At 38.7% G+C, this 24349-nt stretch overlaps 1 protein-coding gene across 1 annotated transcript; it reads right to left on the minus strand.

Annotated features, from left to right (window-relative positions):
* Positions 1-584: 584 nt before the first annotated feature.
* scinlb (scinderin like b) lies at positions 585-23078 on the minus strand. The gene is made up of 17 exons (XM_041803405.1): positions 22946-23078; positions 19007-19194; positions 16103-16257; positions 13583-13744; positions 11245-11394; positions 10689-10778; positions 6440-6572; positions 6222-6310; positions 5891-6106; positions 5674-5807; positions 5409-5499; positions 3981-4151; positions 3715-3889; positions 3124-3239; positions 2884-2961; positions 2673-2733; positions 585-1343 (listed from the first exon to the last, which is right to left on the minus strand). The coding sequence occupies exons 2-17, from the start codon at positions 19185-19187 to the stop codon at positions 1183-1185; spliced, it is 2163 nt and encodes a 720-aa protein (XP_041659339.1). The 5' UTR covers positions 19188-19194; positions 22946-23078; the 3' UTR covers positions 585-1182.
* Positions 23079-24349: the final 1271 nt, after the last annotated feature.

The raw sequence follows: 24349 nt of genomic DNA on the forward strand, positions 1-24349 counted from the left end.
TGAATTTTCTTTATGCAGTTAGTCTTGTTTGCTTTAGTAGCTCATAACGTGACATCAGTGTTAATTTTGGTTGATTTCATAACCATCAAAACACTCCACACAGGAGCTATAAAGTATAACCCTTCACTGTCAGAGCATTTGGCAAAGGAAGCAAATTAATTAAAGGGCTCATCAGTATATCCACTTTTGTTGCAGAGGACACTGACTGTAAAGACTGTGCTCATTATAATGCCATTTGCACAATGGTGTCTGAAAACACCGTATAACTGCAGGATAGACAGTTTCAGGCTGTAAAGCTTGATGTTTCTTCTCTCAGAAACCTGTGTGCCTGTGCATCCTGAAGGACAGCACAGATGTGAGCTGAGCTTTCATGTCTTTTTCCTGCTTAGACAGATGCTATGAGCTGCACAGAGATCCCCAAATCACTTCCCAGGAGAGGAGCGGAGAGGAAACTCAGTGAGAGCTGGCTGACAGTTTCTGTAGGTCTGAGTCAAATAATAAATCCTGCTGTTTTAGAATCTGCACAGATTTAGGACTAATCTCATCCATGTATTCATCAGCCCAAGAAATATTCGCTCAAAATGCATGTTTGAAATAGAGAGTTTTATTTTGAAGCCATCCATGTGAATATTTCAAGGTTGACAAAACCAACACGTACAAACCAAAGCACGCCTTTTAAAGTTCACAAGCACAGAAAAGGATAAAAATAAAATGCAGCATGCAACTTCTCTAAGAGTGCAACACTTGAGTACCAATGAGTAAACACAAAACCTGTGGAAAATGGGCAGTATGGGGAGGTTCTGAGGTACATGTTCATTACGGAGAAAAAAAACATGACAATGTCAAAGCACAAGTAAACAAAGGATAGGTCCTGATTTCAAAAACATCTTTTTTCCCATTTTTATTCATATTTTAGGCTTAGATCGGATGTGATGGCAACAGGCAGCAGATCAGTAAATCATTTCTACAGTATAGTTTTAAGATGATGTTACACCAGGTAGTCATTTGACTAATGTTGGGATGCACTCCTGTTGTTGTAGTCTGATGCACTGAAACCTGGCCAAGGCAAAGAGGCAACCTGATAACAGTGATTACATTAGTTTTGGCACTTAGGGACTGGAGTTAAGATAAAATGGCAGTAGAAAGTGCAGGGGGGGGGGGCCTGATAGGAGGGTATTGCATTTAGAAACGGGCACGGATTCTCTCCAGTGGATCCGTATCCCACATTTTGGAATCCCAAGCCTGGAACCAGCCAATGAAAGTGCAGGGCTCTGCACCCTGTTTGATGGTGCTGATGGGTAGTCCTCTTCGACCAGATGGGTCTGAGTCCACGTACTCTTTAGCTGCATGACGGGAAGTAGATAGATGAAATCATTATGGAAATAAGACAGAGGCAGTGGATAAGGACATTTCATTTAAGACAAAGCATTTATAAAGGAAATCTGATCATGCATGATATATTTTGCACACTTGTTTGTAGTAAAAAAACAAAAAAGTCAGAAGTTGTAGGAAAGAGTGCTTCCTGGACTTGAAAAAGCTGCAAGCTCATATGAATATGGAAAAAAATTGGTGGTCTTTTACAAATCTAGTGTTTTGTGAATTTCTTCCCACTTGCAAATACTGTTACATTGTACTTGATATGGCTATAATAATATGGATAAGTGTGGCATCATAATATGCAGCTTATTATGCTCACTGCCTTGAAAAGTTTTCACCCCCTTGGATGTTTTACCCTTTTAATGATGTTATAAATTAATCATGGTCAATGTAATTTGGCTTTTTTTGTCAAAAACACCTCTTCAATGGTGGTGACAGCATCATGCAGTGGGGATGCTTCTTGGCAGCCAGCCCTGGAAGGCTTGTAAAGGACGGAAAGGAAATCCTGGAGGACAGCCTTATTCAGTCTGCATGAGAACTACGGCTAGGTAAAGAGATTTATTGTCCAACAAGACAATGACCTGAAGCATACAGCAAAAGCTGTACAGAAATGATAGAAAGACAACAAGGTGAATGTTCTGGAGAAGCCAATCAAACCCCAGACCTCAATCCATTAGGGAACTTGTGGATGGACTTAAAGGGGTTTTCACACCTGAATCCCCATGCAATCTGACAGAGCTTGAACAGTTTTGCAAAGAAGACTTGAGTTAAAGTGCAGTGTCAAGATGTGCAAGCCTGATTGAGACCTATCCACACAGACTCAGTGATGTGGTTGCAGCCAGAGCTGCATCTACTAAATACTGACTTGAAGAGGGTGAATATTTATACAGTTACCTTTATTACATCACACATTTTTAAATTGATATTACTCTGTAAAAACCTGTTGTCACTTTCCCCATTCAAGATTACCAAAAATATAAGTCTGAGTTAAAATATCCTCTCTTAAAGTTGCACAGAAAAACAGAATCACGCTGGGCTTTGGCAGTCAGCTTTAGAGTAAAAAAATGATTGAACAAATCATATAATGAGTAGTTATGAAACTTGAAAACTTATACATTATGTCTGATATAAGATAAGAAACTGTTTAACATATTGTACCTTTCAGTATTGAGGAATAGTGAAAGCACAGTAGCTATGACAGTTCAGTGCTCATGCAGCAAGAACGCAATTTGAGCAAGGCAATTTGATCTGAGTGGTACATTTTGTTCTTTTCTGGATGGTTTAATGTTACAAACCTATTTTAGGAGCTCCAGTCTTTTCCTCTGCATTAGCATCTTTCCCAACCCAAATGAAGATCTGCCGGAATAGAACAAAGTCAGTCTAACAGACTCTATTAATGCAGGGTTTTAATTGTATGACCACAGTTTCCCTGAATCTCATATTTCCAGTGAGATATTCCCATGCATCAGAGATGCTTCTGCAAGCTTTGAAAAGAGGTTGTCTCACCTGGTCCCAGGTATCCAGGAGCATGACATCATCAGTGGCCAGATCAGACTGAGTGAAGTCTCCTGGCACTTCCTCCACCTGACAGAAGAAAACTTTGACTGACTGTTTGCGGATGATTTGATATTACAGTAAAAACATACTGTGTTTACAGCATAGAGTAAAGCAGTCCTCCCACATCTACACCTATCAACTTCATTTGCAAAACAAACCCTTCTCTTCTCATTTCCTGCTCTGACTTACAATCAGTCTTCCAGTTTTGTTGGAGCAGCCAAACAGGCGTGGGGGTTTGACCATGTTCTGGAGACTCTTGGAGGTCTGATATTCCTTCTTGCCACCAAGAGCAGCCCAGAAATCAGCTGTGAGGGACAAAAAAAATGTTGTTGTTTTTTTACTAGAAAGTAAATTACGTATGTTCTTCACCTAAGTTTTTATAGCCGCAGATCTCTATACCAGGCACAAGCAGTATGCAGCACTTTTCTTTTAGGTTTAAAGAAAACAAAATGATAAATTCATGGATGGATGTTTTCCCTAATATCATGCTTGAAGACAGTGTTTCCCAACCATTTTTTGCTGGCGCCCCCCTACATGTACCTAAGAAAAGTGGAGCCCAAAGCTCCTACAACTAGACATCAGGACATCTACATACTGTTTATGAGATCTGAAATCACTGAATTCTGTTTTAATTCAAATTTAGCATAGTGTCCCAACTTTCTGGATTTGGGGCCGTAGTATGATATATATTATGTATATATACACCAATTATTTTACATTATGTATACATTACACTGTGCACATGAATTCCTAATATACTTGTCCCCTAAGGACACTCACCTGGCTCTTTACCCTCTGACACCTGGGTGGCACTGCCCCCTAGGAAGTCCACCACATGTTTGGCAGCCTGCATCTCCTCATCACTTGCACCCACTCCCCGCCACAAAAACTGGGCGTTCGGGGATTTCAGCACAAACACATCATTGGTGTTCAGATTTTGTGCGTTGGCCTCAACCTGAGGAAGAATGAGGACAGGTGAGAAGTGAAACTTAAAAACTTCTACAAGCGCAGAGTCTAACAGGCTGATGTGGAGGCAGACAGCTTACCTCCACAGCCCGGGTGGCACGGGAGGAGCTCTGCCTGATGTGGAAGAGGCGAGTGTTAGCAGACTGGGACTGTCCACCTTTACGTGACGTTCCTCCTCTGTGGATGATCATGGGTTTGCCCTGGAACAGACTCATCAGGTGTGGAGGCTCTTGACCCTGGGTCACTCTCACCTGTGGAAGTCATTTAAAAATATGAATGGGGGTTCTTTTCTACTGTAATGTTTGAATAGTAGGGTCAGAATATAAATAAGACAGCCACCATCAACAACCATGGTACTTTCAAAGTCACTTACATCACCTTTCTTTATTCTGATATTTGGTTTGAACTTCAGCACATCATCGCGACCATTATGTGATTGGCTGATAAGAAAGGTGTGTTACTGAGCAGTTGAGCAGGTGTGCCTAATAAAGTGGTCAGTGAGTAAAAATATCACAATGAATAGGACAAAAAAAGAATGCCTGATTTCAGAGAAAAACTGAGTTTAAATTTCTCAGATAAAGCAGCAGTGATCATAAATGCCACCTGCTTTTAGTACAGAGTATTTAAAGGGAGTTGGCTGAAACATAACCTTCTATCAGAGGTTTCAGATGAAAGTTTTACCTCTTTGATAATAGCATTACTGACATACAGTAAAGATGTCAGCAGCTGTCCAAAACAAAATTTCTTCTTGGCAAATAATCAGGTTTTATGTCTGATTTATGTATTAAATTCAAAGATGATGAAATTATTATCCCCCTATGAGAATTTCAGTTTTTAAAAGTAGGGAAAACAGAATTTTTTATAGGGGGCTAATAATTTTGTCCCCATCTCAGCATGTCTCAGTTTTTGGACATTTGATTTGTGGAGTATGGACTAGTGAAGGCTTCAGTTTGAATGGAGTGGAACCAAACCAAACTATAAAGTGACACTGCCCTCTGCTGGTTAGGCGAGGGTGGTTGTTTCTCACTGCAAAAAAAAAAAGGCTTTTTTGTTTGTGTGTCTGCTGTGCCTCATCCTCTGTAATAATTAGATTAAGTAGATTTGAGAGTCTGAACAGTAATTATTGTTTTTTGACATTTGTGTTGTCATGAAGTCACCAGCCATGATTTTCTCTGTGAGCATTTAAACAATAATAACTAGGAAGTAAAACAAAAAAAAAGTTAAGAAAGCTTTTGAACTGATCAGGTTAACTTTAACTTATTTTGACACATTAGCTACAACTTCCACAATCCTTTTTATTCAGAATACTTGTACAACAGTTAGTATAGCTGCTCAAGGTAGTTCAGGAAAAAACAACTAAATTAATCATAATCAATGCAGTTTATGATTCCTTCAACACTATGACTTTCAGGATTAACACTCTACTGGTACTGTAGTAGTAAAGAGTAAATCTGAGACTGCTTTTATGTGATACTAAGGTGATCAGTGCATCAGAATCGAGCTCTAACCTGAACTGGGGACCCTCCCATTGAGTCATCAAGCTGCACTGTGAGCCACGCAGAGGCTCCCAGCTCATCCTGCGTGCACTTCAGCCCCTGCCTAACACACACACAGACAGAAAACACACACAAAGTCTTGTTTACGTCCTGGTCCACGATTTCAGACTGGGTGTGGTGGGGCAAAGTTTGTACTTGCTCTGCCACAGCTTGTAATTCGCGCTGTATTACTCAAGCTAAATTGTGCACGTTTGCACATTGCTCACTTTTTACCCACCAGGTATAGATGATGTGTTGCTCCCGGCACCCCTGTCTGTAGCTGTAGAGGATCAGGTAACAGTCTCCACCGTAGAACTGACCATAGGTGGAAGGGTCCACAGAGACTCTGGCTCCATTTTCAACACGCCAGATCTGAAAGGAAGTCCATAAACACTTATTCCAGCCTTGTCTAACATTTTTTTAAATAGAAAGTTAAATTTTTCATGCCTTTATACCTGGACTTTGCCCTTCCCATCATCCACCATGCCATGCTGTGCGGCCATGGTATTGTTAGAGTGCAGAGAGGAGGCATCAAAGGGGACCTTCTCCACTTTGGCTATGCTGCCAATGGTGTAAGCCTTACTGGGACCTGTAGTCTCATCTTTGTCCTTCCAGTCACTGAAGAACTGCTTGAACAGAGTTGTCTCGGCTCCTGCAGGCAACACTTGGATCTACAAAAAGACATTAAGGTATTTTTAGCCTTTGCTGAATGACAAGCATTTTTGTCGTAAAGAAGAACAAGACTTGTGTTTTCTGCCTGAGTAATAATGCACATGTTTGTTCTACCTGCGTCTTGTTGGAATATCCCTTGTCTCTGATGAATTTCTGACCTGCTGACATGGCTGCCTTACGCTCCGACATGTTCGCCTTAGGACCTGCATGGAGTCAGAGAGGAGAGAGTGATGAGAAGACTGGGAAAAACACCTTGTTTCTACACCTTCATTGGAGTCCACTAGTGGTAAATTAAATTGATTAGACTTGATTCTCTGTGAAGCTGTTAATACCTTTCCAAACAAAGATGTTCCTGTCCACCCCGTTGTCCAGTATGTAGCACTCCTCAAGAGACAGCATGGCCTGTTTGAAAGGACTGGATGGAGCCACTTGTGAACATGTCATTGAACCAGATGCATCAGAGATCTACAAAGCAGAGACAGACGGTTAAGTAAGGGTTTTCAAATCCTCCAAACTTTCATTTTTTTGGTAACATTTCTCAAATTTATTCTTTCACACTTGCATATTTTAGATTGTGTACCAGTGCATGTTCAAATGTCCAAATTTCCAATACTTTTACAATACTATCTTTTCAACAAGAAAAGCTTCCAGTGCAGTTATTTGCTCTTCTTTAGGTAAGGAAAAACTGTCCATTTCTGATAAATCTGCCACTACAGGGCATAGACGGCTTAGTGGTTAAGGTGTGCCCCATGTATGCAGCCTTATCCCCCACTCAGCCATATTCCCAACTCCATCCACTGTCCTTCTCTATGAATAAAGGCAAAAAATGCCCCAAAAATGTATCTTTAAAAAAACCTGGCACAACAGCTACATCCAAATCTTTCTCATGGTCACCATTAATTACACACTGAAAAAAGTACAACAATGCTGTTGTTAGATTGATGTGATTTTTCATTTTATAACAGCCTAAAATTATTGATTTGTTAATTAAATCTAAATCTTCAAATTATCTTAATGGTTGAACCTATATTTTTTATTTAAACTGGCAGCTGGACACCAAATTAAATTCTGTCATTAGATCAATGTATTTTTATTGCATTAAGCCTGCTGTGCGCAAGCACATTCGTAACAACATCCCATAGGTCCTGAGTGGATTCAAGAAACACTTGATGCAACAGCAGCCGTCACTTTCTGAGTGGCTCTCCCTCTACACTCCAGCACAGGCATCCAGCGTTGACCTAGGTGTCGAAACGCATCTGTTGTGGCCTGTTATGCCTGAATAAATGTTAAGAAGGACATTTTGAGTACTGACCTTCCTGCTTCCAATTTAGCTCAGTGGGTTACTCTACTGGCTTTTGACTGAGAGATTGATGGTTCAAATCCCAGTCAGGTTCTAAACTTTGGATAGAAGTGCCTGAAACATCAGGAGAGCGACATCCATTTCCTGCAAGAATCCTATACTACTGTTTTTTCAGCAATAAACTTCACAGGCATGTTTTGGGGACCTCTGAGACCAATATAAACTTGTCTTAAAGGGCAAAATATCTCCCCTTTAATACTTTTCTGCTCTCCCATCGGGCCAAAGTAGCAAGAGTTTTCAGGAAAAATGTGTTGAGTTGACTTTCAAGACTTGTGGGAGGCATGGTGACTCAGGGTTTAGCGCTGTTGCCTCAAGCAAGAAGGTTGCTTGTTTGCTTCCCGGTCTGGGCCTTTCTTTGTGGAGTTAGCCTGTTCCCCGTGCACACGTGGGTTCTCTCCGGGTACTCTGGCCTCCTTTGACCTCCAAAAAAATTTTCATTAGGTTAAATGGTGACTCTAAATTGGCTGGGATAGGCTCCAGCCCCCACTACCCACAACCCCCAGTGGGATGAGTGGTATAGAAAATGGATTGATGGATAAAGGATTGTGTGCTGTATTCTCTATTTAAAGCATTTTTTAGAAAATTTAATTTGCTTTACTTTACATTTAAAATAAAACAACTATTATTTCTTAATTTAAACAACCTAAAAAATGTCATTTCTCCAACCTTTATAAAATGGTTGTATGAACTTAAACATATGAAGTTCAAATGAGTGGAATATTTATATCAGTTGATTAAGGGAATTTTTTATTTTTAGTTTAGGACAATCTAAAATAATTCAGTTTGCTAAACCTTTAAACATAGTTTCTATGAACTTAAAAAAGTTACATTTACCTAATTTAAAAAAAAAATGTATTGATTCAATTCAAAATGTTTCATGTGATTGATTACTTCATTTGTTTTAAGTTCAACCAATGTTTTACTTTTGCAGGCTTGTACCACAACTAACCCATGTCTGTAGCTCCCACCCTCTCCTCGAATGACACTGATTAGTTTAGTTAAGTTTATTTATTTATCAAAGGATGATGTGCAATAACACTGATCATTCATACATAGTAAATTAAAAAATGGTTGCACTAGATTTAATGAGTTGCTAATTTCCATCTGTAGTCCCACATAAAATTGGCACAAAACACACAAACATCCCATGTAGCAAAAGCAAACAACTGACAAGACCACAGCTGACAAGACAAAGTACATAAAATACATAGTTGATCATTATAGAGGACAATAAATAAGTCCTACTCTGTACAAATTATAGAAAACTACATATATTTCATAAATAGGTGTTAAGGAGAGAAATACAGGAGCCTGGCAGTTATGTGCAAAGCAGGCCATCAAAGCAGGTGGACCAGGATCAAATCTGGCTTGTAGCTTCTTTCCTGTATGTAATTTTCCACTCTCGCCCTCTTCCTAGTCTCCAACTCTATCCAATATCCAATCCAATTAAACACATTAAAGCCCAAAGATAAATCTTTTTGTTTGCACAAACATGTTGGTAATGTTTCATGCAGGAGTTCCTTTGTAATTTCTGATAATTAGAGACAATAAATTGGCTCATTACTGCGTGCTTAATACCTCTACTTGTGTTGATGTGGTATCCAAAAAAGATTTGAAGATGATTTTCAGTATTATATTGAAAATAACTCAGTTTTGTCTTCTTTTCCGGATCTAAATTCAGGGGATGCCATGAAAGAACCTGGCAATGCAAGGGTTACATTTCTTAGAAGTTATGAATATTTGATGTTTATGAGTTGAGGAAGATTGGTAACAAAAAAAATGTAAATAATTTAAAGTATGGTAATTCTATAGCCTTATATATGAAATGAAACATTTTGGTTCATAGGGGAAAACTAGTAACAAGTAACTGTGAGAAAACATGGTCAATAAAGGGTTAGCATTTTTTAAGCCTTTGAATTTAAATTTTTATCATTAAAAAATTTAAAGGTATGAAAAAACTTTGTGGGAGTTAAAAAAAAAAAAAAAGAAAGAAATACAATAATTTTATAGCCTACTATATGAAATGCGCCACAGGGTAAAAATCTATCAAACTTGTGAACTTTTGATATCTCAACTCATTGAGACAAGATTCAGTTTATTGTTTTCAATTAGTGCTTTTTCAAAATTTTAAATAAATATCCGTGTGAGATAAAAAATAATCATTGTTTTAAAAAATATCAAGATATTCAAATCAATCAAATTCAATTCAAATTATTTCTGTGAAGTCTGATGACAAAATCCAAAGAAAATCTCTCATCCTGTCTTATATCATAAGATAGTGAAAAATTCATCCATCGCCAAATCCATCCATAACTTCAGCTTCCAAATGGACACTTTCACCCTATCCCCCTCCTCACACCCGCAATCTTGGTATCATTTTCGACAGTCATCTCTTCTTTGATCGGCACGTCACCCAGTTTACACAAACTGCCTTCTTTCACCTAAAAAACACAGCCCCTATCCGTCTACTACTCTCCTTCCCTGCAGCTGAAACTCTCATCCACGCTTTCATCACGTCCTGAATTGATTACTGCAATAGCATCCTTTATGGCACATACTCAAGAGTCCTCAATAAACTTTAATACATCCAGAACTCCGCAGCACGTCTCCTGACCCACACCCGCTCTCTTAATTATTTTTGTACAGTGACTTTGACTTTTTGAAAAGCACTTTATACATAAAATGTATTATTGTTATTATTATTATTATTATTATTATTATTATTATTATTATTATATCTTTAATGCTGTACACACACTGCAGGCAAAAATGACCTGGAATTTATTTTTTTCTTTCATGTGACTCTAATCTGATTTTTTTTTCCTGACAATTTGAGCAGCACAAGTTGCACAGAATCTGATCAATTCAGTCAAATCTTGGTCATTTTTTTTCTGTTCATCCATGAAGTTCATACAGGAGTCTGATACGGGCCACGTGTTAGAAAGTAAAAAAAAAAAACACAGATCTGAGCAAAGAATCTGAATCGAGCTTTTTAAATTTCAGTGTGAATGAATATAAATAAGATGTGAAAACGTAAGATCTGTCAAAAAGATCTGCATCCATTTCAATGCCACTGTAAATTTACGCAACCTTACCAATAAAGATTCAATTTAGTTAAATGAATAACCTCTATGACACTGAATGCCATTAGTTTATAAAGGAAAGGAGCTGTTATCATTAGCTGTGCTATATTCAGTGTATATTTCAATTATATTCCTCACCATATAGAGGGCAGCCTTCTTCCTGTTAGAGGTGTCCACCTTCTCATCATCTGGGGTACCCGGAGGAATGGCTGGTTTGGGCCCCAAAACCTGAAATACAGAAATAATGAGTCCTTTCACTTGTCGTTTTGTTGTTGTTTTCCTTTATACCGTGAAACTAAAAAGAAAAAAATCTTGATTATGATGGCTTTGCTGAACTTTTTCTCCAAATTTTCTCAGCTTGAACTTTAACTTGATAAATTTCTACATTTTAATTTGTGTGCCACCCAACCCCCTCTCCCTCTCATGTGGCCTCTCTAGAGTTTGCCCTTCACTCATGTTGTAGGGGAAGTGTTTACAATGACCCCTTGGCACACAGTTGGCACATAAGCTGGACATCACAAAGGACCACATTGTGTCCACTGGTTCCCACGCTGACTAACTCAGTGGCTGTGAAATGCATCAGGAGTACTTATAGCTACCACATTCATGGATGTAAAAAAACTTTAGCTAGAAGCTTGAATTCACCAGAAGGAATGTGTTTCTCTCATTTTAAATGTGTTAGGTTGTGCATCACCTCTATGACAGCTGCCGGCTCCTCTCCCTCCTCCACATGATGTAGTTTGGCTCGGCCGTTTCTCTCATTATCCCTGATGTCGATGGCTACCTCTGCACACTTCAACTTCTCAAAACGGTTACACTCGCTGCCACACCACTGATAGATGTCCTGATAGAAAGAAAATTATATTGAATTGAAATCCTACAATGACAATCCCTTATTGATTTTGACTGGAAGTGTGATTACTTGGGTCAGCAGCAAGTTTGATTTGATCTTATCTAAGGAGCAGCAAACAATAAACTCAAAACTGATCATTTCCATAAGGTGCTGCCAAACAAACCTCATTTTTCTGTTTTTCCTTTTTTTTTTTAAAATCATGAGTGATCATGGTCTAGTTGATAAGAGAGGTAGCAGAATGCCAGTCTGCTGTATCATTGTGAGTCCTTCATGCTTGGGTGGGAAACTGGAATTTAGCCCTCTAATGATGGCCCCAGCAATGGATAATGACTATTTATCTGTGAGGAAGTAATGACTGGATATCACTGAACAGCTATTACTGAAAAATTAAGACCTACATGTTACCTTAAACCAGTGCTTGGATTTAATAAAGATTTTCTAGCTCCTCCAGCAAAACACACTGAGCAGATACATGTGAGTACAGCACATCAGCTAAACCACTACCATTACACCAGAGGCAGTGTGAACCAGTAATATTGTTTGTGGAATGATCTCATTAAAGCTCCTTTGTGTCCTGTGTGGACAAAGCAGCACCTCTTATCTTTTTGCTGATCTAGTCCTGTTCATATGTAAGGCGGGGTATATGCTAAAAAGCGCAATTCACACATGTGCAAAATTTCTGAAAATGTCTTGAACATGCCCAAATGAGCCTTACATGTGAATGCAAACTGCAGGGTTTTCACCCTGACTTCACCCTGAAATTTCTCTACTAGAGAGTTTATCCCACAATTACGTATGCTGTCTGGTCTGGGAATGCGTCGGGATCCCCCAGCAGGAGTTGGAAAGGGTCGCTGGGGAAAAGGACATCTGGGTGGACCTGCTTAGCCGCTTTACCCCCTCGACCCAGCTTCGGATAAGCAGATGAAGATGAATGGGTGGATGAAGAGTCCTCTCCACTCTTGCAACTTCTGGGTAGGCTACCCTGAAAAATTTCCTGACTTGCTTGTTCACAGGCTGGCAAAGAAATTTAATTTATTCATCAATTTATTCATCAGACAAGAAAGTGGTTGGCAGACACCAAACACTGCACATCACCTCAAAAACACCATCCCTACTGTGAAGCACGGTGGTGGCAGCGTCATGCTGTGGGGATGCTTCTCTGCAGTCAGCACTGGAAGGCTTGCAAAGGTAGAGGGTAAAATGAACATAGCAAAATATAGGAAAATCCTGGAGGACAATCTTATCCAGTCTGCAAGAGGCCTCTGGCTTGGGAGAAGATTTATTTTCCAGCAGAACAATGACCTTAAGCATACAGCAAAGCTAGCCAGACTGAGACCTATCCATACAGACTCAGTGCAGTGATCGCAGCCAAAGGAGCATCTACTAAATACTGATTTAAGGGGACTGAATATTTATGCAGTCACTTATTTCACATTACATTATTATTTAATTGATATTACTTTGAAGCAATCTGTTTTTACTTTGACATTAAAGTTGTTTTTTGTCCAAAAAAATCCCAATTTTATTGACCACGATTGATTTATAAAATCAATAAAAGGGAAAACATAAGTGAATACTTATTATACTTACTGCAGTAATGGCAATGATCAAATTCAGGGTGAAAAAACTATGCTGTTTGCATTCATACATACAGCTCAGCCAGGTCAATTCAGGACATTTTTCAGGAGTTATGTGCAAGAGTGAAAAGGGCTTGGCAGGAAAACTACATGAAACCTTAGTCGCCGTGAACAAGCAAGTCAGGAAGTTGTCTTGGTAAGCATGTGATAAAAGATTTCAGATTAATGCTCCCATTTTGAGCCTGATACCCCCTTTAGGTAAAAAAAAAAGAAGCCTGATTATCTAGTGGGTCATAAGATTATCCTGCCAGATTTTCCTGCAGTGTGAGGTGTGGTTAGGGTGATTCTATCCATTAACGATAATGGGGCTGCCCCGATTGGAATATTCAATAGTTACAATCAGAAATCCTCATATTTAGCTTGTATAATAAAATAAATAAAGCTTAAAACCATCTAGCCAGTCTTAATCTCCTTTTCTGACAAATATTGACATTAAAACAACCATCCTGAAGTACCTGTTTGCTTCTGAGGCATAAGTATTAATATTAGTCTGTTTAATTTCCAGATGATTAATCTTCACATGAGCTTTAGAGCTAACTGACCTTGCCCAGGTCGATAATGAAGCAGTCTCCATTGTTAAAGCTGCCCCAGGACATGTCCACCTCTGTGGCTCTGATGGCTCTCCGGCCCTTAATGTGCAGCAGACGCTTCACATCCATGTCGTTGGTCACCACATGCTGGAAACCTGAAGCCACGCCGCCTTTCTGTGACAAAAAACCATAACAACACAGGTGAGATTTCTAAGACAGAAGACTGCTGAGCTCCCAAAAGTGTGTAACTGTGAGAGAAAAAGGCTATTATTTGCATTATTAGGGCAGGATGTACAGGTAAATATGATTTTACAACACACAGAGTTCCACATTTGCTGCACAGTGAGGGTAAAATGAGTAACACAACACTATAAAAGCTCAATGGATGAACGTCTGTAAATTTCTATGCCATATAATGAACTTTACACATACTTCAAATCACAGCCAACAAAGGCAATGAAGCTTATCAAATGAGGAAAATGAAACTAACATGATGCCTGCTTCTGTGAAACAGCATCATGTCTGTTCACTAAAACAGTCTGGTACCTTAGGGGCAGGTTTTTCTCTCAAGGTGCCATCCTTGGTGAGGCCATGAACAAAACAGGTATTTACAAGACATGCAAATCTTACACAGCAAATAAAAGAAAGATGCACTTTCTGCTGTAGAAACTGTAACTGCACTGATGGAGGATGTATGAACATGTTCAAACTGAAGCTGAGATCAAGCACTGTCCTTTTTATGTGAACACAAACCAAAAGGGACTTCCTTGTTCTTAAAACATCCACTGAGAGTTAAGCATATACCCGCAGAGTCTGGTTAACATGTGGATGAGCGGCTTTTATTTTGGCTCAAAAATAGAAACCACATGCGCGCTGTTTGTGCCTTTCTCAAGACTGAGGCAGTAAAATTTTCCATGGTTACACAATACAAGCTCTGTTTATTCTAATGGAAGAATTGTTTCACCAAAACTATGAAGAGATAATTTGGTTTAGTCCTGCCTCTCACTAGTTTTCTTAGGAACATTGTGTGCATTTGTGTGTAAGAGAGTGAGAGAGCGGGGTTTCTGCACATGTGCAGAGCAGAGTTTCCAGCCTCAAACTTTGCAAAGCAGTAAACAGGAATTTGGAATAATTATAGCAAACTAAAGCCAGAAGGGGGTTTGGATGGTTTTCCTTTCAATGAGAAACAGACGGCTGGTAAAAAATAAAAAGAAAAGTGGTCTGGCCCGTGTCTTTTAAAATGCCTCTCATTGAACAGACTTGGTTGCCTTGGTTACAGTCAGTCAGTCAGACACACCCTCAGAGCGTGGTGGGTAATGTTGTTCTTTCTCTGAACTTCAGACTCATCAGCTTCGCTGCGCAGCAAAGTGCACTGAATTCTGACAATCATTAAACCCTAGACCTAGAGACATATTTAGGTTAGAGAAACTTCTTTCACTTATTGTTTTACAACTGAACTGCAGCTTGAAACGGATTAATAAAAGTGTCATCATCTCAAAGTTGACACAGACAAAAATATACACTACAGAAATAGTCCCATGCCATTTCTTTCTTGTAAACCACAGCACATCCTAAAATGTGAGGGGCTTATTAAAAAATGTGACCTACCCTTCTCAAACTGTTTCATTTTAACATTGAAGAACCTTAAGATTCACAAGACTTTACTTATGCTAGCAGCTTTGCTAAGAAACACCTATCAAGGCAGTGAACTAAATGATAACATGCTAGCATATTCAATGTTTAAAAATTAACATGGCACAGTAAGTTTCCCAGGTTAGCATCTCAATTTGGCAAGTCCCTCATTAAAATAAATCTGTGATGACAAAATAATATCAACTAACTTTTTTACATACGATTTAATTTTATGTCAACGAGAAGTGCAATTGTGGTCTTGGTCACTTATGCTGAAGCGGGACATAATTTATAAATCCTGTAGCATATTTAAGGTCTCGTCAAATGGTTAAAATTCCTCTCATAACGATCAAACAGATTCTTTATAGCTGAACATTTAATCCTAATCTGGACACAGACTGTCCTATGACATGAGAGGTCGGCATGTTTGGTCTTGGTGCAGCGCTAAAATGCATCATAAATACGTACAGAGATGGCCCCGTTCATGACGCGTGCACAGATGTCAGGGGGATTCAGAGAGAACAGACATGCAGAAGAATGACTGTTGGGGCACAGACATGGGCTTAAAAGCCAAGTTTTCACTCAGTAGGTGAGGGTTTGTCGCTCTGCGTAGTATGATAGCAAAGCAGTCTGGAATAAATTTCCTCAGGGTCCTCCTCTCCCCCTCTCTCTCTCTCTCTCTAGCCCTCCCTTCTTTCTCTCACTCATCTCCTCTCTGGACTCTGTGCACTGATCCTAGGCCAGGTGAAATAAGGATCAGATTCTGTGAACAGGTTGCCATTTTAAAGCCATAAACGGTCATGCTGAATGTGTATTTATATTAAGTCAAATCAAGAATATTTTTATTATGGTAGCCACACCACTGGTCTGAAGTTGTCTTTGTTGTGCAGTGAAACTCACCTGGTACTTGACTCCTGATTTGAAGTACCCCAGAAAAGTGTTTGATTCATAGTTCTGCACCTCCCTGAACTGCACAGGGACACCACCCAGGAAGTCATCCAGCTGTAAGGCAAAGATAGCTGCTGCTCCACTCTCATCCTGTGAACACTCTTCCCCTGCAGAAAAGAAACATTTCTAGTCTTTTTACAGTCAAGCTGCTTGACATTACTGCTTAGGGATAGAGTTTCTCAAACAAAGAGTAGTTTTTTCACATTAGGAGGGCAAACTGCTGCACTTTAGCTTCTGTAGAGACCTGATGGGACCTCTGAGTAATAACCGGAGCATCTGAATCACTTAAACCACATCTGCAGCTGAAGAGCTTAGAATCCTGTTATTGTCATCAGATGGCACACAACATGGACGAAAGTACTCCCTTGCTGTGTATGACTAACACTTATGCCAGACAGAGGACTTTATTATGTCCTCCTGTTATTTCTGCTGCATCAACTTACACAGGTTTGCAGAGGATATTATAACAGACAGGAAGGACTGGTCTTCATGCTGGCATCAGAATAAAACTGGCAGGTAAAAATACAAACATTAAGATGCCTGTGGCCTACAGCTTTAACCAGATATGAGCCATGCTGTGTTTTTTTTAAAGGTCTCTGTTATAGTGTTATACTTACATAACTTAAGTTTGGAGAGAATGGGAACAACATTTCTGATTTAAAGTAGAGTTAAGTGTCATTGTTTGCTCTGTACAGACATGGGGGGGGGGGGTATGGAGAAAAGGAATTTAACAACCTGGTGTGACTTTTACTGGCAACTTCATTCAGTGTTTTTTGAGCACTGTACATAATTACATGGGGAAGCTTCAAAGTCTCTTTTGACGTTTGTGTCAGTTTCAGTACTGCTTTCACAATAAATATTTCACACTGGTTCTAACTAACTTCCATAGGGAACTGCTTTTTTCTTTTACCCATTTTAACATCTTTTTTCAAAAGAATATTTCTGCCATACCCATTGTATTAAATCTAAAACCTAATTGCTTGCCATATTCTAAAATATTTATTGCTGAAACAACATATTTCTGTATTATGTTAATATATTCAAAATTTATGCAGCATCTTATCATTATCTTATAACATCTAAAATATATTTTTAGGAGAATGAATGTCTTATATTTTATCTTTTACAGCTTTTTTTCTTTTCCTATTTGGCAGAGATGATACTTTCTTTCTTTTAGATTTATAGTTAATATATCAGAGATCATCAACTGGAGGCCCAGGGGCCACATCAGGCCCCTCATGGCTTCCCATCCGGCCCCTGGAGGATAATTAAATTCAGAAAATTTGAGAAGGAAAGAATATGTCATACTGTTGTTTGACTTTATTTTTTTAATGTGTAAATAAAACCTCCAACTTAGCGACTTTTCAAACAAGTGAATAGGTATTGTTTTCCTGTAATTTGGCATGATAAAAAAAAACAACACTTATCATTCCTGTCTTCATTAAAGCTGCATTTTTAAGGCTTTTTGAGAGTGCAGTTTTCCTTTCTGAGAATATACTTGAAAGATCTGTTTCCTGCATGTGTATTTGACCAATCACAACATAGCTTATTAGCATCTAACTAAGCATAACACAGTGATAGACATCGAGAGGGCTTCAGAAATATCTAGCTAAAATACACTAATCGCCCCCTTGTGGCTAGCTTTATTGGTGATAAGTATTTAAGAGGTGAAAAGTATATTTCCTCAAGGGTAAAAGCTTGAAGTTCCATTTATTTTTTTAAATAAATAATATTTTTACAAGAATATGTTAATTAAGCTAAAATATTGATTTTAGTTTAGTTTATTTCAATGTCCGACCCCCTCAGTGTCTGTCAAGAAAAAGCTGGCCCATGTGTGAATGGAGTATTAGAGTATTAGAGCAGTAGCTCTCAGCTGGTGGGTCAGGACCCAAAAATGTGTCACTGAGCTGCTTTTAGATGAACAGTCTGTGAGAGTAGCTGTCAGAATTGTATCTCTGGATATTGTACTGTTTGCGAACTAGTGTGTGCTAGATAACATTAGCATCCACTAGCTAGCAAACTTGTTATTCAACAGTAGCAGATTTCAATCAAGAAAAGGGCACTTTAGGCAAAGCAAGCTCATTTTCTACGAGTGAATAATGTTAACATAAAATACAAATTACATGAATTTAACAGTGAGTAAAAAAGCCATCAAATTTCTGTCACAGTTGCCTCAAGACTGTTCAGAACTTTCTGTTAAAAAGAAGTATACTGTATCACAGTATACTTACAGAAGTGTGCATATTGAGACGTGTGTCCTGAAAAAAAGGCATAAAACAGGCTATGATTTACAGAAGCCCTAAGTGGACATAGATTGTGTTTCTAATTGCATTCTTCTTCATATTAACTTATGCAAACTATAATATTGTTGATAATTCAAGCACCTTTGTGTTGAAAAAGCCAGTTTGCATTTTGCTTTTGACATGCTGTCATGGTTGTCCCTCTAATGCTGTGTTGTGGTTTATTTGCTTCGCGTTAGAAGACCTGGTTGCTCGTCATAAAGCTTACCATTGGCATGAAACAAAAACTATTCTAACAGGTGTTCCCAGCTTTCTTGGAGTTCAGTGGAGGAAAAACATGTGAGAGAATCATCATTTGGAAAGCATGACTCATCTGCTGTTTAACTATGTGTGTTATAAAATCCAGACTTAATGGAATTCATCAGGCGAAATCCCAGTCTATGTAAATTTTACATTTTATTATTAAATGTTAAGGAAATTAATTCTTAACAGCAGCTAAGGCCAGATGGTGTGTGTCTGATTGAAACAATAATTAACAGGTGTGGCCAAATACTTTTGGGTTTCATTGAGCTGTGAAGAATCATGGAGAGATGTACAGTCTGCATGGATATCTTACCGAGCCACATGTGTATGTTGTATGATGGTGCTTTGGTGGTGTAAAGCAGCAGGTAGGCATCTCCTGTGTAGAAGCAGCCAAACAGGGCTTTAGGAACCGGTTTCAGGTCCATGCTCTCGATACGCCACACCTGCAGGCCTGGCTGCTTCCCTGCAGTCGCAAACTCCCGATGAGAAACCATGATGGCTCTGAGAAAGAAGAAGAGAAAAGATGAGAATAGATATGTTGATGCAAGAGGACATAGGAAGAGAATAAAGAGTGGTTTTAGTTTATATTTTTTATTTTTTACATGCAAACTTTGCTGCAAATTGAGTTTTATGAGTCCTCATCCAACATTAGGACGAGGGAAGACAGATGCAGCAGACATTAGAGATAACATAATAATGTCAGAGTGTTTTTTCTGCCTTGGACATCATCTTGTGCTTCCTGAACATGTTTTTGTAGAGTTGTGGGTTACAGCTGAGAGACACAAACCCACAGTGGTTATAAATACATGTGTTATCACGACAGGGGGCCTCTTACCTTATTTGGACTTTCAGTGTAAAGACCAAACCAGACAAACTTGTTCTTTAGGCTGCCATTAAAGTTGTTCCTTACACATGAGTAAATTGTTAAAATGCCTTTGTCATTGAGATTTCTGGAGTTAATTGTTTATATCTTTTGCATGTCATGAAAAAGTGAACATACAAGCCTCTAGGAGGGTTAAATGCTCTGCTTATTGCTGTCATTGGCCAGTTAAAACCATTTATGTGATCTAAACTGCTGAATTCCTGGCAGGTATGGTTTCCATGTTTAGTATAAACACATACAAGGGTTGGGAGAGAAAAGGCGGCGCATAACGTCTTTGTTTTAGGACACTAAGCTCATAAAAACCATAAAATTGTCTGATATGAAGAATGCATTCAAGTGAAGCCAGAGTGATGCACTTTGAACCTTTATTAGTTGATATTTAATCAGTGATATGCCTCAGAAAAGAGATAACTTCTGAACACACCTGACCTGGTTTTCTAACATACATATTTTATGTCTTACAGCTGATATGAAGAGAAACCAACATTTACTATCACTGTATTATAACTGTCTACAAACAGCTCCAGCAACAGTAAACAAAAATGTCAGGATTGTTTTGAAAATCATGCATGGATTATGCAGATTTTCTAGATTATAAGAGATTACAAGGCAGAATACAAATCACTGTGGCAGCAGGATTATTGCTTCAGTAAGGCTGACTTTGATGACGCAAGATTTGCAATGTCAACTTCCTCACTTCTGCTCTATTTTACAATTCACTCTTTAGCTCTGTGATACATTTGTAATACTGAGGAGTGAAGGAATACTGAAGTATACTCAAGTACAATAAAATATAATTCATTTAAAGTTTACTTAAAGCACTGAGTGGTTACTTTTAATGCCTGAGGGGGCTGAAATGTAAAGTTTAAATTGTCCTTCATGTGCAGGCCAAAGATAACATGAATATAATTTTTCAACCATGTTGTTTAATACCTTTTGAAATAAAAAGCAATGCATCAGAAAATTTTGTATGTAATGTAGGTTCATTTTCTAATTATGTATGTGGTGGCGTGGTGGCATGTGGTGAAAGGCTCCAGACTGATCTTCTGCCATTTAGTTTTTTGTTCTGGTTTTTTACACAACACGAGGTTCTATTCAAAATTATATTTCCCCCATAATATCTATCCATCTGCCCATTATCAGTGCTGCGTCCATATGTCAGCCCTGTGACCAACTGGTTGCCAGCCAAATGTAAGGGTGCCAGAAAACAAAATAGAAATAACTGACAACATCAAGGGCAAAAAAAGTGAATGAAGGTTTGAAAGTGGCATAAATGGGTTAAAAGTGGCAACAATTGCTGAGAAGGTGGCAAAAATGGGTTACAAAAAAACAAGAGGGTCAGAAATGGGTGGGAAAAATGTAAATAGATGTTCAAAAGTTGCAAAAAATTAGTGAAAATGGCACAAATGGGTTAAAAGTGGAAAAATGGGCAGAAAGGTGGCGAAAAGGTGTTAAATACGGCAATAAAGTGATTAAATGAGGGAGAAATATGTTTCAAACATTTAAAAGAGGGGCAAAAATGGGTGGATAAATGTGAATGGATGTTCAAAGTAGCAAAAATGGGTTAAAATGTAATAAATGGATGAAAAGGTGACAAAAATGTATTGAAAATCACCAAAAAGGGCAAAAATGGTCCCATAAAGTAGTGAAAATATTTTAAAAAGTGACAAAAACGGGTTATAAAAATGAATAAGGGCAAAACGAGAGGGTAAAATGGTCAATAGGTGTTAAAAAGAGGCAAAAAGTGGCAAACATTGATTATGAGTGCTAAAATGTGCATAAAAATGTGATGTATAGAGACAACCAACCAGGCACACTCACACCTACGGGCAATTTAGAGTAACCTAAAGAGTGTGGTTTTGGTCCATGGTAGGAAGCTGGAGTAGCCAGAAAGAACTTAAGCAAGCATGGTCAGATAATACACTTCACATAGAGAAACCCTGACTGACATGGAATCTGGCCAACCCATCTGCTTTGCAAGGTTATCCTTTCTTTTAATAGGCATTAAAATTGTAATAATACAGTAACTATGGGGCTGATGGTGGGGCTGTATTTAGCACTGAAACCTCACAGCAAGAAGGTCCCTGGGTCAAACCCTGATGAGTCAGGGTATTTCTGAAAAGAGTTTATACATTTTCTGTATAGATGTATGGGTTCTCTCCAGGTTACTCCAACTTCCTCCCACAGTCCAAAGACACGTTCCTCAGGTTAACTGGTGACTCTAACTATCCCATAGGGTGTGAGCATTAGTGTTACTGCTTGTCTGCCTCTGTGTACCAGCCCTGTGACTGTCCAGGGTGCACCACGCCTATCACCCAGTGCCAGCTGTGGTACCCTGTGTCCCAGAATAGGACAAGCAGGATAGATAGTCGATATATGGATGGGTAAGAATAATTAGTCTTGTCCATTATGGTCTTGTTTGCTTTTGTAGGTCTCATAGAGGCAGTTAGATTCTCCACATAAACCATTAAAACAAACAAATAAACAAACACTATCAACAGCAACAGGAAGAGTAGCCTAATTTGAATTATTGTAGAGTGTGTTCAGTTGTGTGTAAGTAGTGTCACATTACAGTCTGCAGAGTGAAAACACTGCAGAGTGCTTACCGTAACAGGCTGATCAATAAATGCTGCATCATGGACAAAATGCTCAGATCACTTAAGTTTTATCTTGTCCAGAGTTGCACGGTTTATAAGACGTCCTGACGTCATACTATCCATTATGCTACAGGAAGAGTATCTTGGAATCTGATTTTTACTTACAGATTGATCCAACTCGAGGATGATGGGACCCTTTTCTCTGGTTTATTCAAAGGAAATATGTATGAATAAAAAAGCTAATTAAAGAAGTTATAAAAACAGAAATATAAAATAAGCTTCCACTCATTCATTTCGCTCTCATATGAGGTAACATCTCCGCTTTGTGTAACTCTTTTTTTAAGTATTACATAAAATCCAAACTACAACTTCCTGTATTTTTAACGCAAGTTTCAGCGCTCCAGCAAACTTAAAAAATAAAAGCACATACTATAGCAGATATTTTCTCCTAGAATAAGAAAAGAAATCGCCTGCGTCTCCATTTCATTACAAATCGTATCGCTTTAGCTCCTCTGTTTTCGGCGCTTTCCACAGCTGCTGTGACTCATAAAGAGGATAAATGACGGAGATTTTCCACATCTGGAAATCCTCTCAACACAAACTTTACAGTCCTGAATGAACTCAAATGGCCTCGCGAGAGCAAAAACACGACTAGAGTTAGCGACAATTTTGACTCATAAAAATCCTGCACGATTAAGAAAAGAAGGCACGAGTACCAAAGTCCATAAAGTGACCAAACGTGCATTCAACAAGGAGAAAAATAAAAACTCACAGTTTGCAGGATGAATCACACAGGAGAGACCGAAAGGAATGCTGATGGAGGCTGGAGATGAGGGAGTGTGCTGTGTGTGGAGGGGTTTTATGTTTTAATGTGAAGTACCGCAGCAGGAGGAGGAGAAGGGAGGGTTCAGGCTGGTCTATCGGAGGGCGAGAGAGACATCTGATTGGTCGAAAAGGCGCTGCAAAGAGAAAGATGCTTTTAAGATGAGTCTGGCTGTAGACCGTACATTTCTGATGGTCACTCTCACAGACCGTTCATCTGAGCCACCATAAAGGCATCCTCAGAAAGGAAGTGCTGCCTGTGCAATGTGTTTCCAATTTAAGTTTTTTTTTTATTCAAATTTTTTCAGAGGCAAAGTTTGGCAATTGAATTAACCCACTTTGTAAAAATTATAGACCAAGAAACGTTTCATAAATAAAAAGAGAAAAAGTTCAGAAGTCTTATCTTGGATTCTATTATGTAAAGACCAGTTTTAGAAGTGGTTACACAAACGATGGCTCACTTCAACTTTGCAAGCATTAGCTATATCTAATATAGCTATGCTAGCTACATAATAAACGCTGAGTACAAAAAACATCCAGCTAAGATAGCCTCAGTAATGTGAGCTTTGACAAACATGGCAAAAGCTGATGTAGCAGAGATAACATACCTATCTTACAAAGCTGCTTTATGAGTTTAGCTTTAGCTGCATTGCTCTGTTTGCTACGTAGCTTATGATATAGAGCTAAATTAGCCTTAGCAACATGAGCCTTAGCAAAAGTAGCAAATGCTAACATAGCTACGAAGTTAATGTGCCTACATAGTTTACATAGCTGCTTTGAGAGCTTAGCTGTAGCTACTTAGTTCTGTTAGCGATGTAGCTTCATTATCAATAGCTCAGATAGCTTTAGCAACATGAGCCTTAGCAAAAGTAGCTGAAGTTAACGTGACTACAGAGATAACATACCTAAGTGGCTTACATTACTGCTTTGTGAGCTTAGTTTAAGCTACGTAGCTCTGTTTGCAATGTAGCTTCATCATCTACAGCTAAATTAGCTTTAGCAAAATGAGCCTCTGTAAAAGAAGCTAACATTACCTTATATGTAACATGCCTACCTGACTTACATAGCTGCTTTGTGAGTCTATGTAACTATTTTAGCTACATAGCTCTGTTATCTATAGCTAGTGTAGCTTCAGCAACATGAGCTTAAGCAAAAGTAGTTTAAGCTAACATAGCTATGTGCATAGATAACTTACCTGCATAGCTTACATAGCTTATTTGTGAACTCAGCTTTTGCTATGTCTCTGTTAGCTATGTAGCTCCATCATCTATAGTGAAGTTCGCTTTAGCAACTTGAGCCTTAGCAAAAGTAGCTATAGCTAACTTAGCTACGCAGATAACAAAGACATGTTTCT

The sequence above is a fragment of the Cheilinus undulatus genome, linkage group 13, assembly GCF_018320785.1.
Source record: "Cheilinus undulatus linkage group 13, ASM1832078v1, whole genome shotgun sequence".
NCBI lineage: Eukaryota > Metazoa > Chordata > Actinopteri > Labriformes > Labridae > Cheilinus > Cheilinus undulatus.

Excerpts from the sequence above, each read along its gene's own strand:
- scinlb (XM_041803405.1), bottom strand. The coding sequence starts at position 19,187 with ATGGTTTCTCATCGGGAGTTTGCGACTGCAGGGAAGCAGCCAGGCCTG. Across the intron at positions 16,258-19,006 it reads CAACATACACATGTGGCTCG|GGGAAGAGTGTTCACAGGAT; the intron begins GTAAGATATCCA and ends TCTTTTCTGCAG. Across the intron at positions 1,344-2,672 it reads GACTGGAGCTCCTAAAATAG|CTAAAGAGTACGTGGACTCA; the intron begins GTTTGTAACATT and ends CCCGTCATGCAG.